Source organism: Erythrolamprus reginae, chromosome 2 (genome assembly GCF_031021105.1).
Source record: "Erythrolamprus reginae isolate rEryReg1 chromosome 2, rEryReg1.hap1, whole genome shotgun sequence".
NCBI classification, from domain to species: Eukaryota; Metazoa; Chordata; class Lepidosauria; order Squamata; family Dipsadidae; genus Erythrolamprus; species Erythrolamprus reginae.
This window is the reverse complement of record NC_091951.1, coordinates 13,002,512-13,017,913: the sequence shown is the minus strand read 5'-3', so window position 1 is coordinate 13,017,913 and position 15,402 is coordinate 13,002,512. Positions and strand designations below refer to the sequence as shown.

General features: G+C 47.6%; 2 protein-coding genes across 2 annotated transcripts in view; both read right to left on the bottom strand.

Annotated features, from left to right (window-relative positions):
* Window positions 1-15,402, bottom strand: part of LOC139159747 (major histocompatibility complex class I-related gene protein-like) — an 82,360-nt gene that overhangs the window by 37,915 nt on the left and 29,043 nt on the right. The gene's annotated exons all lie outside the window — the stretch shown is intronic.
* Window positions 77-13,744, bottom strand: LOC139159746 (class I histocompatibility antigen, F10 alpha chain-like). The gene is made up of 6 exons (XM_070737119.1): window positions 13,644-13,744; window positions 8,449-8,724; window positions 7,529-7,804; window positions 4,954-5,235; window positions 3,899-3,931; window positions 77-584 (listed from the first exon to the last, which is right to left on the bottom strand). Exons 1-6 carry the CDS (start codon window positions 13,714-13,716, stop codon window positions 502-504), a joined length of 1,023 nt encoding a protein of 340 aa, XP_070593220.1. The 5' UTR covers window positions 13,717-13,744; the 3' UTR covers window positions 77-501.

The window sequence follows — 15,402 nt, the reverse complement described above, 5'->3', positions numbered from 1 at the left end:
AAAATAAGAGCAGGATTTTCCCATTAAAAAAATAAGGGAGAAATATTGACAGTCTTTTTTTAAAAAATTAGAAAGGGCCAGATTTACTGTATAGAATAATATTGTATAAATATAAATGTAACATCCACCACAAATTCCTTAGGGTTAAAAAGAATAATTTTGAATGTAATGGTAAACAACAGCAGAGCAGAAAAAATGTTATAAAAGTCAAATTAGGCATTATAAAATAGTTCAAAAGACAACTAGTCATGAATCAGGTGATTTAAAAGGTTCAAGAAGTGCATTTAAAACCCAGATGTGCTTAAGAAAACTGAGCAGCTGAAGCGAAAGGATGGTGAGAGATTAGACCTTCTGATCACTCCTTAATAAAAATTGCAGGCATCCAGCCCCCTCTCTTCTCTGTCTGTGCATGATTGTCCGAAGATCATCTTGGGTCATTTCTAGTCTCCCCTTTAAAAAACAAGGAGCAAAGCCACCAAATAACCAGCTTTGGTGGCAAAATCAGCTGTTTGTTGGCAGCAGAAAAAACCATCTCTGTTCAGCACTTGATGATGGAGGAAGGTTCCTGTTCCATTTTATAAACTCTGAAAAACATAAATGGCACTTATACAAAGAAAAATAAGGGATAGAAAAAACCCTCCCATTTCAATCCAAGCAACTCTGATGAAGATTTACAGTTTATCATTCTCTCTTACAGTAAAACCAGCTACTCTTCCTCCTGTTCCTCACTCCAATTCACTATGAACTCTTCTCTAAAACCTGTCAATCAGCAAAAGCCCATTAATGATCACAAATAACAACACAAGTTTAGAAGCTGTATTACAAAGCTATTACAAGCCATACAAAGCAGTTTGTGCCACTCTAGGAGGTCCGGCCAAAACACAGGACCTTCTGTGGGTGTGGCTTGGTGGGCATGACAGAGGAAGGATACTGCAAAATCTCCATTCCCACCTGACTCTGAGACCAGCCAGGGGTGGTATTTGCCAGTTCTCTTAACTCCTCAAAATTTCTGCTACCGGTTCTCCAGAACCCGTCAGAACCTGCTGAATTTCATCCCTGGCCCATAACTCTGGAAGCAAGCAGAAGTCCTCCCAGAATCTGAAAACTGCCATATGGGAGTTAAGCCAGTGGAAGGAAGTGACCTTACTCACTACAGGGAGCAATGGATTCCTCCCAAATCCTTTCTGGTCCAAAAACAGCCAAGTGGGGCGGGAGTCTTGATAGGCGACTCATTTTATGCCAGGACCCAGCAGAACTGAATTAAATTCTACACTGGAAATAGGGAAACATGGGATGTGGAGAGGGGCGGCATACAAATCTAAATAATAAATAAAATAAATAAATAAATGCTATAGCTCGAGGGTCAGGATAGGTTGCCCTGTGGAACACTTGCTTGATGCAGGGGACGAAAGAAGATTTCCTGTCCAGGTGGGCATGAAGATGGTATGAAGAGTGGACTGTAGTCAGGAACGAAGGAAACCAATTAGGCCAAGTGGTACCTCTACTTACGAATGTCTTTACTGACGAACATTTTGAGATGCGAACTCAGTGTTTCAGATTTCTTTGCCTCTACTTCTGAACCATTTTCTACTTACGAACCCGAGCCCAGGTGTGTGCGCTCTCTTACTCCGCATGCACTCTCTTACTGCCACAGGGATTTCCCTGACTTGGGACTGCCGCTTCCGGGATTTCCCTTTTGCTTGCTGCCCCGAGCAAAAGGGATTCCCTGCCTCTTTCTGCTTGCACCGACAGTCCGGAGGTGGGGAATCCCGGCCGTGGCAAGGACTGGTGCTTCAGCCTCAGACAAGGCTCCCTGGCACCCGCTTCCTCTGGGGGAGTCCCTTCAAGGCCCCCAAAGGAGCTGGCTTTAATTCCTCCCACCTTCCATCTCCGCAGAGCCTTCCCGACGCCTCCCTGCCAACCGCTTAGGAAGAAGAAGAGAGCAGAAAATTTGTGAGGGACGGCAGAAGGGCCCGCGTGAGAATTCCACACCGTGAAGGGAGGAATCCAGAGCACTCTCCAGTGTGGCTGGTTCTTTTTTGGGTGATGGGGGTGGTGGTCCCTGAATGCCAGTAGGGAACCGGGGGAGGCTCCTTTCCTTCCCCTTCACTCATGGGGATTGAGCCACCGAACTCCGGTCCTCAGCAAAGCGCAGGCGATGAAGGCACGGTTTAGAAGGAGGTCAGTCTATCAACTAAAGAGGAGCAAAACGAGTGCTGCAGGCTCTGAGGATGGCAGGGAGGCAAGTTTCTTCCATCTGGTTTGGGGCCGCGCAATTTAGTTTTCGCAGCGCTGAAAACTTCGCGAGGAAGTTTAGTTACCAGCTCTCTTAGCCTCATTTTCTCCCCCCCATTTCTTTACAGCTCCCTCTCTCGCAAGGAATGGCCGGCTCTCCTACCCTCCTCTCGGTTCTACTCTACATTTCCCCTGCAGTTGATCCAAGCGCTGGCTGGGAAGAAACAACGACCCTCACCTTCTTCAGAATTGACTGAATGAGGGAAAAGTGGGAGGGGGAAGGGACAACTCCATACTGCCCGCATTGGGGTCACTCACCTGCGAGGGGGCTGCTAAATGGCCTGGTTCCTCCCTGCATTGGAGAGAGAGACACAGAGTGAGAGGATAGAAAGGGAATGGACACAGGAACAGGAATGCTTTGTCCTGATCCTCTTCTCTCTCCTCACCATTAAACCTCTGCAGCCTCATGAATCTCTCAGAGGAGACCAGGCTGTTCATTTATTTCATGATTTAACTTCTATGACATCCATCTCTCCAAGGTGACTCCAGGAAGGTTGCAATAAAATTCAACAAATGCCATATAAAATATTTTAAACATTTCATTACGACCTAGATTCCCCCACCAGATCACATTGCCATTGCTCCGACAACAAGATCATATCTGCTGTGTGACCACTGTCCCGAATTGGGTCCAAGATGATCTGGAAAAGGCCCATGTCCACCATGGTGAACATGAATTTCTGGGCCACTTCCGAGACCAAACCCAGGGAAGGCAGACTGAAGACTACCAGGACCAGAATCCTGGGCAACTCCATGCCAACCCTGAGATGGTCACCAGCACTCAGGCAAGGAGGTGGCCATGGATCAAGGAGGCTGGTACTGTATTAACAAGCCCAACTGATCTCTTGAGCTTAGATTCAGAAACAGGGAATCACAACCAGAAACCTGGGGATCAAGGCCCTTAAAGGCCAAAAGAGACTCTCAGAGGACCACTGCCATCCCACCTGCCCTGGACCCTGGAGACTGGCTGGTGCCAAACCCTCAACCCAGCTGGACGCATCTCTGAGAGGAGAATCTCCCCACTTCCAGAATCAGCCAGGTCTCAGCTATGCCACCTGAAGAGTCTCTAACCATTGGGGATCACGGCATTGCCGGTGGTTTTCCTATTTCCCACCAAGGAATGAAGGGCTCTTTCCCTCCAAGGGGCCCAGGCTCCACCATGCAGACTGTGGGCTGCCTTCCCTGCCTGGATGAAAGTGCCTGGAAATCCAACAGGGAGAGTTCCCCTTCTCCTCCGCAGGAACAAACCAGTGCAAGGAAAGTGGATTCTGCAAGTTCCTCCTACTTGGAAACCAGAGCAGCTTCTCCCTCAGAGCAAACTTTTCACACAGGTGGATCTTAGTTTAGTTTAGTTTAGTTTATTTAGATTTGTATGCCGCCCCTCTCCGCAGACTCGGGGCGTTTCTTGTCCTGGATCTTCACTCCCAATATCAGCCTGGCTCTTATGGAAAGGGGGCCTCCTTCCCCAGCTTAGTTCGTAGGAGGAAATAGCACAACTATGCAGCTTCATGGGTTGCTTTTGTGCTTAAACACACACACACAATCCTCAAGTAATGGGGCCTCTGAAGTTGGAGATTACATGGAAGGAGGAATATTTACTCACTTGGGACTGCATTGTAGTCTTCTTGACGTCTGTCTGCAAGGAGAAAAATCAATTAAAGCTAAAAAAAAATCCACCAGAGATCGTTCAATCTCTCCCTCAGTAAGAGGAAGAACTCCAGGAGATATTTCACAGTCGCTTTGTCCCATCAATAAAGACAGAAAGATCTTCAAAATACAAATGTGTCTCCTGATTTGCCCCAAGAGAGACCTGCTGCCTCTGAGATGGGTGGAGGGGAATTGGGGGAAGCAGCTGGGAGGGGAGGGAGGTTCCCATGGAAATCCTTCTCTGCTGCCCTTTGATCAAAGCCTTTGAGGGGGACAGAGGAACTGGGAGGCCTCTTCCCAACTCAGAAGAACCTCAGACTGCCTGAATCTCAGACTCAGCTGAACCGAGACTGGAGTCCCAGCAAGAGGCTGAGATCTCAGATGCTCCCCAAGAGGGCTGGGACTCATGCGGCAGAAGGCGGTCCCGGATGTATTCTAGTCCGATGCCATGAAGGGCTTTATAGGTCATAACCAACACTTTGAATTGTGACCGGAAACTGATCGGCAACCAATGCAGACTGCGGAGTGTTGGTGTAACATGGGCATACCTGGGGAAGCCCATGATTGCTCTCGCAGCTGCATTCTGCACGATCTGCAGTTTCCGAACACTTTTCAAAGGTAGCCCCATGTAGAGAGCGTTACAGTAGTCGAGCCTCAAGGTGATGAGGGCAGGTGAGGCAATTGTAAACAAAAGCAAATCTATTACTGATTCTCAGTGTAACTGCTGCTTTTCTGCTGGAGGCAAGAACCAGGGGAGGCCTAAGAGAGGATCTAAGGGCATTTTATCAGGATCAGCCAAGTATTGTGATGGGATTCTGTAGTTTCCCTTTTATCACCTGAAGTCAGTTCTAGGGTCTGATCCCTGCAACTTCACCAAACCTCAAACAATGGAAAAACCAATGATTAAAGCTCAGGTATGTTCACATCTGGACACATCTGGGGCCCGATTTCTCTCCCGCCCCCCTCCAGGCTGCCCAAGAGCCCGGCCTTTCCCTCCCTGCAGCCTCTCACCCTTCAGCTCCAAGTCCAGAGGATCCTGCAGGCTGTCATGCTCCACGTGGCACCGATAGCAGCCCCTCTCTTTGGGGTCGACCCGGATGCTTATCCAGCAGTGGTAGGTCCCATCCGCATTGGGGGTCAGAAACCCATGGAAGGTGTCCTGCAGCCAGACCGCCCTGTCCCTCGTCCAGGAGGCATCGATCTCCCTGGGGTAGAAGCCGTGGACCCGGCAGACGTGCGTCTCCATCCCATCCTCCACCTCCGTCCTGCTGCTCATCGTCACCACTGGAGGCTCTGCGGAAACACCGGAATTGACTCTGAGCCCCTCCAGAGACTGAAAGGTGGGTGAGAAAATCAGGGGCAGGAAACTCTCCCCCTATTTCCCCCTTCACACCTGAAGCATCTCAAGGGGTTTTGGGAAATGCTCCGAATCTGGAAAACGCTCGACCACAAGAACTCCTGATTTTGAGTCCTTCCCAGGGACTCAGCCTGAAAAACCTCCAGCAGCAAATTGAGGGTCCAAGGAAATTCCTCTCTGTCTGCTTTGAACTCTGGCTGATCTTGGGCTGCTCCCTTCAGGGGAGGGAGAGTGGAGATGGTCTCTTAGGTTCCCTCTCAAAACAACCACAACACAGAAGATTCTCTCTACTTTCTGCATCCTCTTCTACTCCCCTGAATCTGAGGCTGCTCCAGGCCTCTTTCCAAGGGACACAACCACTGCCTTGTGTAAGTTTATTTATTTATTTATTTTTATTTGGATTTGTATGCCGCCCCTCTCCGAAGACTCGCGCCCGCACTAGCGCACACCCCAAAATACCCCCCAAACCACCTTTTCCAAGGGTGCGCAAGGAACCGGGTCTTGTAGTTGGGGGGGGAGAGATAAAAGTGCGGAGGCACCGTGCGCGCTCCCCATCCCCCTGCCAGCCCGCAGTAGACATGGGTGGAAGGAAAGGGAGCCGCGGCCGCCCCGCCCCCCATGGTGCCTCTGGCCCCCTTGCGCCCCTGGCCTCTCGCTGCTGCCCCCTGCCCGCCCGATCCACCCCCCCTCTCCGGCTTTCTCCACCTCCCGCCTTGGGGCGCGACTCCTCCCGCGGCGGCTGTGACTTCTCCTCCTCATCCGCGCTCCCAGGCAGGGAGCTGCAAAAGGGTTTTCTCCGCGGGCTTCGGGAATGCCCGCCCTGCTCCTCTTGCAGCCCCTTCACTGGGAGCGCTTTCGTCCCAAGCTTTCAGCAAGGGGGCTGCAGTAGAGGCAGGGCAGGCATTCCCGAAGCGCTCGGAGAAAGCACTCTCGCTGCCCCCTCACTGACAGAGAGAGAGAAAGCAACAGACAGAGCAAGATGGAAAGAGAGAGGAAGAGAGAAAGTAAGTGAAAGAGAGAGAGAGCAAAAGAGAGGGGGAGAGAGAGAGATAGCAAGAGAAAGAACAAGAGAGAGAGAGAAAGAAAGAAAGAGTGAGAGAAAGAAAACAAGAGAGAGAGAGAAAGAAAACAAGAGAGTGAGAGAGAGAGAGAGCAACAGACAGAGCGACATAGAAAGAGGGAGAGAGAAAGTGAGAAAAAGAGACAGAGAGCAAGAGGGAGAGAGAGAAATGACTCTTGATTTAAAGCATATGGTAAAAAGCACCCAAATAATAACAGAGAAAAAACAGCCTGGTGTGTGAACCATTTCCAATAGCCTTCACCTGTTATTAGAAATGGTCCAAGAGTTCACATGCACACACACCAGGGGGGAGGAGACAGGGATGGAAAAAGAGGAGAAGATAGTAATAATAGTAATAGATTTTGCTTTTGTTTTATTATTAATTTATTTTAATAAAAAAGAAGGGATTTTTTTCTTGTTTGTTTGTTTGTTTGTTTGTTTATACATACATACATACATACATACATACATACATACATACATACATACTTCTATGCCGCCCAGTCCCAAAGGGACAGCCACTCAGACACTGTTCTTTTCCACCCACACCGAAAAAAAATTAGAGGGAACATTGGACACAACCCCAACTTTAAGGGGAAGAGAGATCAAATGGAATCTCACACTGATCAATTTGGAAAAGAGATTTTGTCTCTGAAAAGGGGGACGACAGAGAGATTGAGGCCAATGGAAGAGAGAGAGGGTCCTCTTCCCCAGGCAGGGAGGGGCTGTTGGTGATGATAAGTGGGGGGGGGGGATTCCCCTATTGATCCTAATCCCATGCAGCTGATCCTGGAGGGATCAAGGGCCCCAGGGGGGAAGGGAGTGACCGAGGGGGAAGGGATGTTCTAGATGGAAAATTAATAAAAAATCCTAGGGAAAGATTATAATGTGAGTCCCTTATGGGGGGAGGGGGTGTTCCTGAAGGGGGTTAAGAGGAAAGGCTGACTGACAGCCACTGTTTGAGGCTGCGTTTCCTGGTGCACTGAATGGCTGCCTGGTAGTGAGAACCAATCAGGGCTTCCCGTGTCCTGGAGAGAGGCTGGAAGGGGGGGGGGGAGGATTCCCACCATGGAGAAAACAGGCTGCAGACCAGGGACTCAAAGGGGCTGAATGTGTCCAAGAGATCCGGCCATAAAGGAGGAAAGTCCAGTCTGCATTCAGATGCTCACCTGTCCTCAGCAGCGTCTCATTCCCATAGGACAGGTACTTCTCCAGCCACTCAATGCAGATTTCCTCCAGGTAGGCCTTATATCTCTGATTCATTGCTAGAATAGTGTCCCATTTCCTCTGGGTGATCTGGGCCAGGGGGTCGGGAGCCACCCAAGTTAGGGTCTCCTTGGCGAAGGTGATGTAGGTCCTCCCTTCGTAGCCATACTGCATAAACCCTCCTTTGCTCCCGTCTCTCCGGAGCTCATAGCCATACATCACCTGCCATGTGTGAAGGCCTAAAAGAGAGACAGGAGGATGGTTTCCGGAATCCTGAAGATAGACAGAGCTGCCCCCCTTCCTGCAGGGACTTTGACAGAGGCACTGACACCCCCATTTCCTCTCTAGAGTCCAAGGGAAAGGAAGCCCCCATCACTAACCTCCCTTCCCCCCTCCCCCTCCCTCCCTGCATTCCCCTCCCCCCAGGACGGAGTCCCTGAACCTTCCCAGGAAAAGGGAATCTGGAAAAGGCAGCAGAGGATCCCAAGGGAGACGGAGAGAAGGAGGAGTGGAAAAAGAAACAGAGGGACGGAGATCCTTCCATCTTTCTTTCTGCTGTTCCTCTGGGGGGAAAGGAAGGGATCCCAGAGAGGGAACAGGAGCCTGGATCTACGGCTGCAAAGAGGGACTGAGAATCTGGTGGTCTCAAAGAGGATCTGATTAAACAAGTTTTCATTAACTGCAATTGGCAGAAAATGTCAGCTATGGAGGCAAGGACAATCTTATATGAATTTTAAAAAGAATAAACATATTTTAAAAATACTTTTTAAGAGGTGTAGAAGAAGCCTTTCCCTTTGATGGGACCCCCCCCCCCCTTTCTCCCCCCTCTGGTCCCTGGAAAGGGGAATATGGGGCCGGAGGAGCCACCCGACCCATCGCTCACCTTCGCTCTGATTGTAACGATTACTCAGAATCTCCAGGTTTCTTCTGAATGCCTCCTCAGTGCCACGTGCTCTCTGGGTCTCTCTGTCCCAGTATTGGGGATCCTCCTTCCCCACCTTCTTCATCCAGGAGACTCGAGGCTGCCTCTTCCGGCTGTTGCTGTCGTAGTGAACAAAGACCTGACCATCCACAAACCCCAGAGAGACAAAGTGGGGCTGCCCCTGACTGGGCTCCGAGATGGTGGTGTAGAAATACTTCATGGAGTGGGAGGAGGCGCCTGGAAGGGACCCAGAGGGGCAGAGTTAGGGGGCTTCAGTCAAGGACCCTGATGCTCTATGGGGAAAAAGGAAAGGAAAGCAGAGAGAAAGAGACAGCAGAACCCTCAAACCTTTTGTGCTCCCCTCCAATTCCCCCCCTTCCAGCAAGGCCTCCCTCCACCCCCTCCCCCTTCTGCATTGCTCAGTCTCTGCCCCAAGGAGGCTGCAGGGGCCCCACAGGAAGAAGGGGGCTCCATCCCCATCTGGTCCCCCCAAGAGAAAGAAAAAAACATTCTGACTTCACTGAGGCCCAACATGGAATGTTAGTAGGTGCAGATTTGAGGGGTGGTGGTGTTATAAAATAGGGAAGGGGAGGGGGGAATTTGGGTGAGACCAGAGGCCGTAGGATCCTACAGGAAACCCAAACTGCTTCCCTGGGAGTTATGGGGAGGCGAAGGGGGAAGCGAAGGGAGGCAGCAATGACGCCACGTAACCCCCAGGATCTTCCTCCTCCTCCCCCCACTGACTGGGAAATTCCCCCTCCCGCCCCAGAGTTCAGGCATCCAAACAGAAAGTGGCTTTGAGCCCAGGACTCAGTGGGGCTCAACCCCACACCTTGAGCCATGGAGGCCCCATGGTTAGAATGCAGCATTGCAGGCTAATTCTGCCCACAGCCAGGAGTTCAATCCTGACCTGCTCAAGGTCGATTGTTAGGCTGACATATTCAACTGCTTTGAGTGAGATTGAAAGCTCTGTGAAGTGGAATACAGGTAGTCCTCCACTTCCAATGGTTCATTTAGTGACTGTTTACATCATCACTGAAAAAAGTAACTGATGGTCATTTTTCGCACTTAGGACCATTGTAGCATCCCCATGTTCTCCACAGGATCAAAATTCAGATTCTTGACAACTGGTTCATATTTATCATGGTCACAGAGTCCCAGGGATCATGTGATCTCTTTTTGCAACTTCTGACAAGCAAACTCAATGGGGAAGCAGATTCACTTAAAAACCAAATTACTAGTTTAACAGCTACAAAGATTCCCTTAACAAATGTGGCAAAGAAAGTCATAAATTGAGGCAAAACGCACAAATTTCTCACTTAGCAACATAAATTCTGGGCTCAATTGTGGTCGCAAATCCAGGACTAGATATATAAATGTAAGAACTGGTGCTATTGCTATGCCACAGAAAATCTGTGATTATCCCAAGAGAGAATAAATAAAGAATTCCAGCCACCCAATTAGGGTCTGAAGCCATAATTCCCAGGTGCTAGAAAGGCACCAGATTTATTCTGAATCTCACTTTCTCTGACACTTTTCCTCTTTTCAAGCTGATCCTGAACTTTGTGAGCACAAAGAAAGGCAGAAATGCCCCTCAGCCAACTTGGGAGGATGGTGGGAATAGGAATAAGAATAAATTAGAATATAGAATGGAATAGAATATAATTCTTTATTGGCCAAGTGTGATTGGACACACAAGAAATTTGTCTCCAATGCAGAAGTTCTCTGTTATCTATCCACTATCCACCAGCGACTCTCAAGGCTTAGCAAAAGTTTCTCTAACTCAGCCACTTGGACTTCAGTGTGGACTACAACTCCCAGAATTCCCCTCACCCCAGAAACGCCTGGGAAATCTCCAAGGCCCCTTTGTTGGTGTCTCTTCTGAAAGCTCTACAGAGAAAAAATTCTTCCAGAGCATGAAATATTTTAAAGATCACTTTCAGGATCATTCACGGGACTTATTTGGGCAGAACCTGCATCCAGGGCCGCTGATAGGGCAGTATTACCGGGACTGGCATCAGGGCCCTGAGCAAATTGAAAAATGAGGGGGCCCCGGAGATTGAAGAGGACTGGTAACTTCTGCGATGTGTTGGTGACTTGGAGTGCTAAGGAAGCTAATTGGATTCACTTACAAAATTGTTACAATCGAGACCAGGCAAAGAGAACAGATCAGCAAAAATGCCTAATTTTTCGCTATTCTGCCTGAAGAGCTTCATAGCTGCTAAACATGAAGTTTGGATCAGAGCTAATTTGGTATACATTTTGATTATGGTGTTAGATTTTTTTCGAAATTGTTCCCTTCTAAGTGTGAGGAAAAGATGTGTGGCTTTGGAGTTGACATGTTTTTTGGAGCCGTCTTGCCATTTTAGATTCGAGAAGCAAACACCATCCTGGATTCAAGAAGCAAGCATTGTGGGAAGTGGGAAGATTTGAATATGCAAAGGAGAAGCTGGGTACAGCTACTATGGTCTTTTCAAAAAACAAACAACTACATTATACTGTATTTCAAGACTTGTGCAGAGAAGATCTGAAGCAGGAGTTAGTTATTTTTACATTTTACATTCTAAATTATGTTAAATGCATGCACAGTAATAACTCACGGTATGTTTAATAGATATGATAACATCCTAGGAAAAGAAGAAAGAGGAAAAGAGGGAAAAAAAGTTGTTGCTCTTAGAGTCACGGGCATGCTATTTGTTAAGAGACATTATACACTACACATTTAAAAGCTTAAATATATTGAGTTATGGAACTTAATAGCAGGTACAAGTATGAGAAAAAATCTTGGATTTTTTGCACATTTTCTTCACAATATGGATTTGATGATACATGAGGGTATGTTCTTTTTTATAAAACAATTTTAAAATTTTGCAAGCTTTGGAAAATGCTATAAGGAGATAGGTGGAGAGGTTAATGAGAAGAGAGGGTTTTTTGCTCTTCCCTCCTCTTTCTCTTCTTTTTTCTTGCACTGTGCTTTTTCTTGTTTTTTCTTTTCATACTGTCGTGTCTTTATATTCATAGTTACCTTATCTACTTAGTGTAATTTTCTATTTTCTGTTTATATCTCTTTGTGTTCTTATTTTTTTATAGATTTAGTTCTATTTTTTTAACTCTCTTATTGTTAATTTTTTATATAAAGGAATTAGTAATTAGGTTTGTAATTGGATTAATTGGGCAATATTTGGTGATCCTATTTGTTTTGTTTTTCCCCCCCTTTGATTATGCTACTGCAAAACGTTTTCAATTTGTTTAGGGGTATTTTTAATAGGCGCTAATTATCTGTAAAGGGTTGACTTTTTTTTATACCTATAGTGGAGTTTACATATAGTTTTAAACATTATTGCGTATAATTTATCTTCTGGTTACCTGTTATTTCTTGGTATTATTGTAAAACCAATATTTTTCTAGTGTGATGCAGGAGTATTTTGTCTTTATCCTTTGTGCCATCTTATTGCTGCTTTTAATATTGTTGATGCCAAAATTAATAATATTTTGTTAATTTGGTGTATTTACACTGTTCTGGTTATTTATTTATATGTATGTAATATGTTGATGTCACTTGAATATATTTTCTGCATTATTAACATATTATTAATCTGGCAAACAAGTGTACCTTGTTGTAGTGGCAGGGTTTAATTTTTTTTTGTGAAAGGTAAATTTAATACATAATTGGTATGTCGCAAAATAAAGTAGTTTTAAAATGGCGGGGGGTCCCCCAGACACTTAGGCTGTATGGGGCCCCAAAATTCCTGATGGCGGCCCTGCCTGCATCTACACAGGAAAAGGAAAGACTTCCGTAGTCCAGAGAAATAAACAGTCCCTCTGCCCATTCCCTCCAGTATAGTCACCCAGTCCTTCCCAGTTCAAGGCAAAGGCCTGGGCCTCCTTCTTCCTGCTCCTCCCCACAATCCCAGGGGCGGCTCAGAGCTTTTGGGGAACCCCAGATCCACTTCCTGCTCTGGGCACATTTCAGAATCCAAATGGATCAGATTGGACCCTCCGTGATCCAGAACCCGCTTCTTTCCCTTGTGGGGCTGAGCAATAAGCAAGGCTGAAGTCTGCTTGAGAGGAGAAACGTGTGAATGTAGCTCAGGTTGGGCATCCTCAAAATCCTGAATCCTCTTCAAGTCAGAAATGACAGGTGTGACTGTAACACAGGTTTGCATAGGTTTGGCATCCTCACAATCGTGAATGTGCCTCCAATCAGGAACGGCTGGTGAATTTGGGCCTGTCTGTGTCCAAGCAAGGGGCTCATTTCATGGTCACCACCCAGAGGTGCTTCTCTCCTTTTACCCCCAAGCAGCTTATTTCATCCTTAAATTTCTGTCAACCTTTTTAAATGTCTTTTGAAAAGTTATTGTATTGACAACTTCTCAGAGCAAACAGCCAGGAACACCCCACGTTCCCCATTGCCAAAGAATAAATAATACATTGTAAACATTTTTTGATTTTGCAAACTGTCCCATGTTGGGAGCTTCTGCAATGGGAGAAGGAAACTCTTGGGGGGCAAATCTCTGCCTGCCCCATCCCCCCAAAAAGCTCTGGGGATATTGGGGTTCATTTTAGGACAAGTGATGGTGGGGATCAGGAGAAAGAAACAATCAGGAAGGAGGATGATTATTAAGAAGAGCTTCTCTCCAGACTCTTATGCTGCTGTATTCACAGGACCACTTTAACCCGGATCGATCCACTACACCAGCATCTGCCAAGACACGGATCCCATTAGAGAAACCATCCGGGTTCTTCCAGCACCAGAAGCCCCAAAGCCCCTCCCAAGGCAGGAAAGGGGACCCAGGCGCAGGGCTTGGGCGAAGGCAGTCAGGAAGTTCTTCATCTGCCTGATCACCTGCAAACGCCGCTTTCCGACAACCTCCACTTTGGGGGAGGGAAAGAACTGCGCTTGGGGCGCCCAGATAGACTTGACTGACACCCGGGAGGTTGACCCTCGTCCTGTCCCCAGAGGGGCTCTCCTGGGGGAGGGGCAGCGCAGAGCCCCATCAAGGCTTTGGGTCCAATCAGTGGCCAGAGGGGGAGGGGGAGCGGACTCGAAAGAGGACCGAATCAGGATTCTACTTCTGGGATTAAACTTTCTGGGGACGAGCGAGAGAGGAAGATTCCCTGGAAGGAAAAGGGACCGGAGCCCCCAAAGGACTCACCAAGGCAGCTCCCCCGTAGCAGAGACACCGCCACCATCACCGGGAGCCAGAGGGGCGCAGGGCGCAGAGCCATCCTGGCCGCCACCCTAAAGCGCCGCGCCGCTCTCCTGAACTCGCAGGCGGAGGAAGAGGCGCCCCGCGTGATCAACGGCGCAACAATACAGGAAAAGACAAGCTCACCCAGTAGGAGAAAAGTATCCCCGTGACGTCACTGTTGCTAGGCAGACGTGGAGGCGCAACCGGCCAGAGTGGAGGGAAAAGGGAAGCGAAAGTTTTATTTATTTATTTATTATTTGGATTTGTATGCCGCCCCTCTCCGAAGACTCGGGGCGGCTCACAGCAAGTTCTGTCAGGAAATCCCCCTCCGGGCCTCCCGCCTCTTGGGGGGAGGGGCGGAGCTGCGAGGCTGGAAAAGGCGGGAGTGGGATCCCTCTGGGCCTGGGGGGAGGGGAGACCCCGCACAGCCCCTCCCAAGTGGCCATCAGGTGGAGCTGCCAAAAACGTCAACGCAGTCTTGGCCTCCATCAACCGAGGGGAAAAATCAAGAGAAACCGGAAGTGATCATCCTGGTTTATCCTGCACTAGTGAGGCCCCCCACTTTGGATGCTGGTCTAATTGTGGTCTCCACGATTCAAAAAAGACGCTGAGACCCTGGAAAGACTGCAGAGAGTATCCACAAGGATGATGAAGGAAGGTTGAAAGGGATGGAGAACCATTGAGAGAACTAGGGAGGCCCAGCCTGTCCAACAGAAAAAAATGGGGTGGTGGGTGTATGTGTCATAATAACTGTCTCCCAGCACTCGAGGGGCTTCCCCAGAGAAGAAAGGATCGACCTCTTCTCCAAAGCACAAGGCAGCAGGACAGGAAGCAATGGGTGGAACTATCCAACAGAAGAATTTGGGGAATAACCTAGAAACATAGAAGATTGATAGCAGAAAAAGACCTCATGGTCCATCTAGTCTGCCCTTATACTATTTCCTGTATTTTATCTTAGGATGGATATATGTTTATCCCAGGCATGTTTAAATTCAGTTACTGTGGATTTAATGAACAAGTCTGCTGGAAGTTGGTTCCAAGGATCTACTACTCTTTCGGTAAAATAGTATTGTCTCCTGTTGCTTTTGATCTTTCCTCCAACTAACCTCAGATTGTGTCCCCTTGTTCTTGTGTTCACTTTCCTATTAAAAACACTTCCCTCCTGAACCTTATTTAACCCTTTAACATATTTAAATGTTTCGATCATGTCCCCCCTTTCCCTTCTGTCCTCCAGACTATACAGATTGAGTTCATTAAGTCTTTCCTGATACGTTCTATGCTTAAGACCTTCCACCTGTCTTCTAGCACTTGAGGGGCTTCCCCAGAGAAGAAAGGATGGACCTCTTCTCCAAAGCACAAGGCAGCAGGACATGAAGCAACAGGTGAAAGCTTGTAAAAGAAAAATCCAACCTAGAAGGAAGGAGAAATTTTCTAACAGTGAGAACCATTAATCAGTGAAATAACTGACATCCAGGAATTGTGAGGGCTCCATCAAAAACAGGCTGGAGAACTGTTAGACTGGGATGGTATTAGGTCTCCTGCCTGGATCTGAGGGTTGGACTAGCTGACCTCATTCTAAGTGATGCTTAATATCTAGTATAATATTTATGCTTCCATCTAAAAAGAGAAAGCCATCAGAATTGTTCAGGCTGTAATTAACTTATTTACAATTGTAATTAATTTGCAATTAATTGATTTAATTAATTTGCGATTAATCGATTTA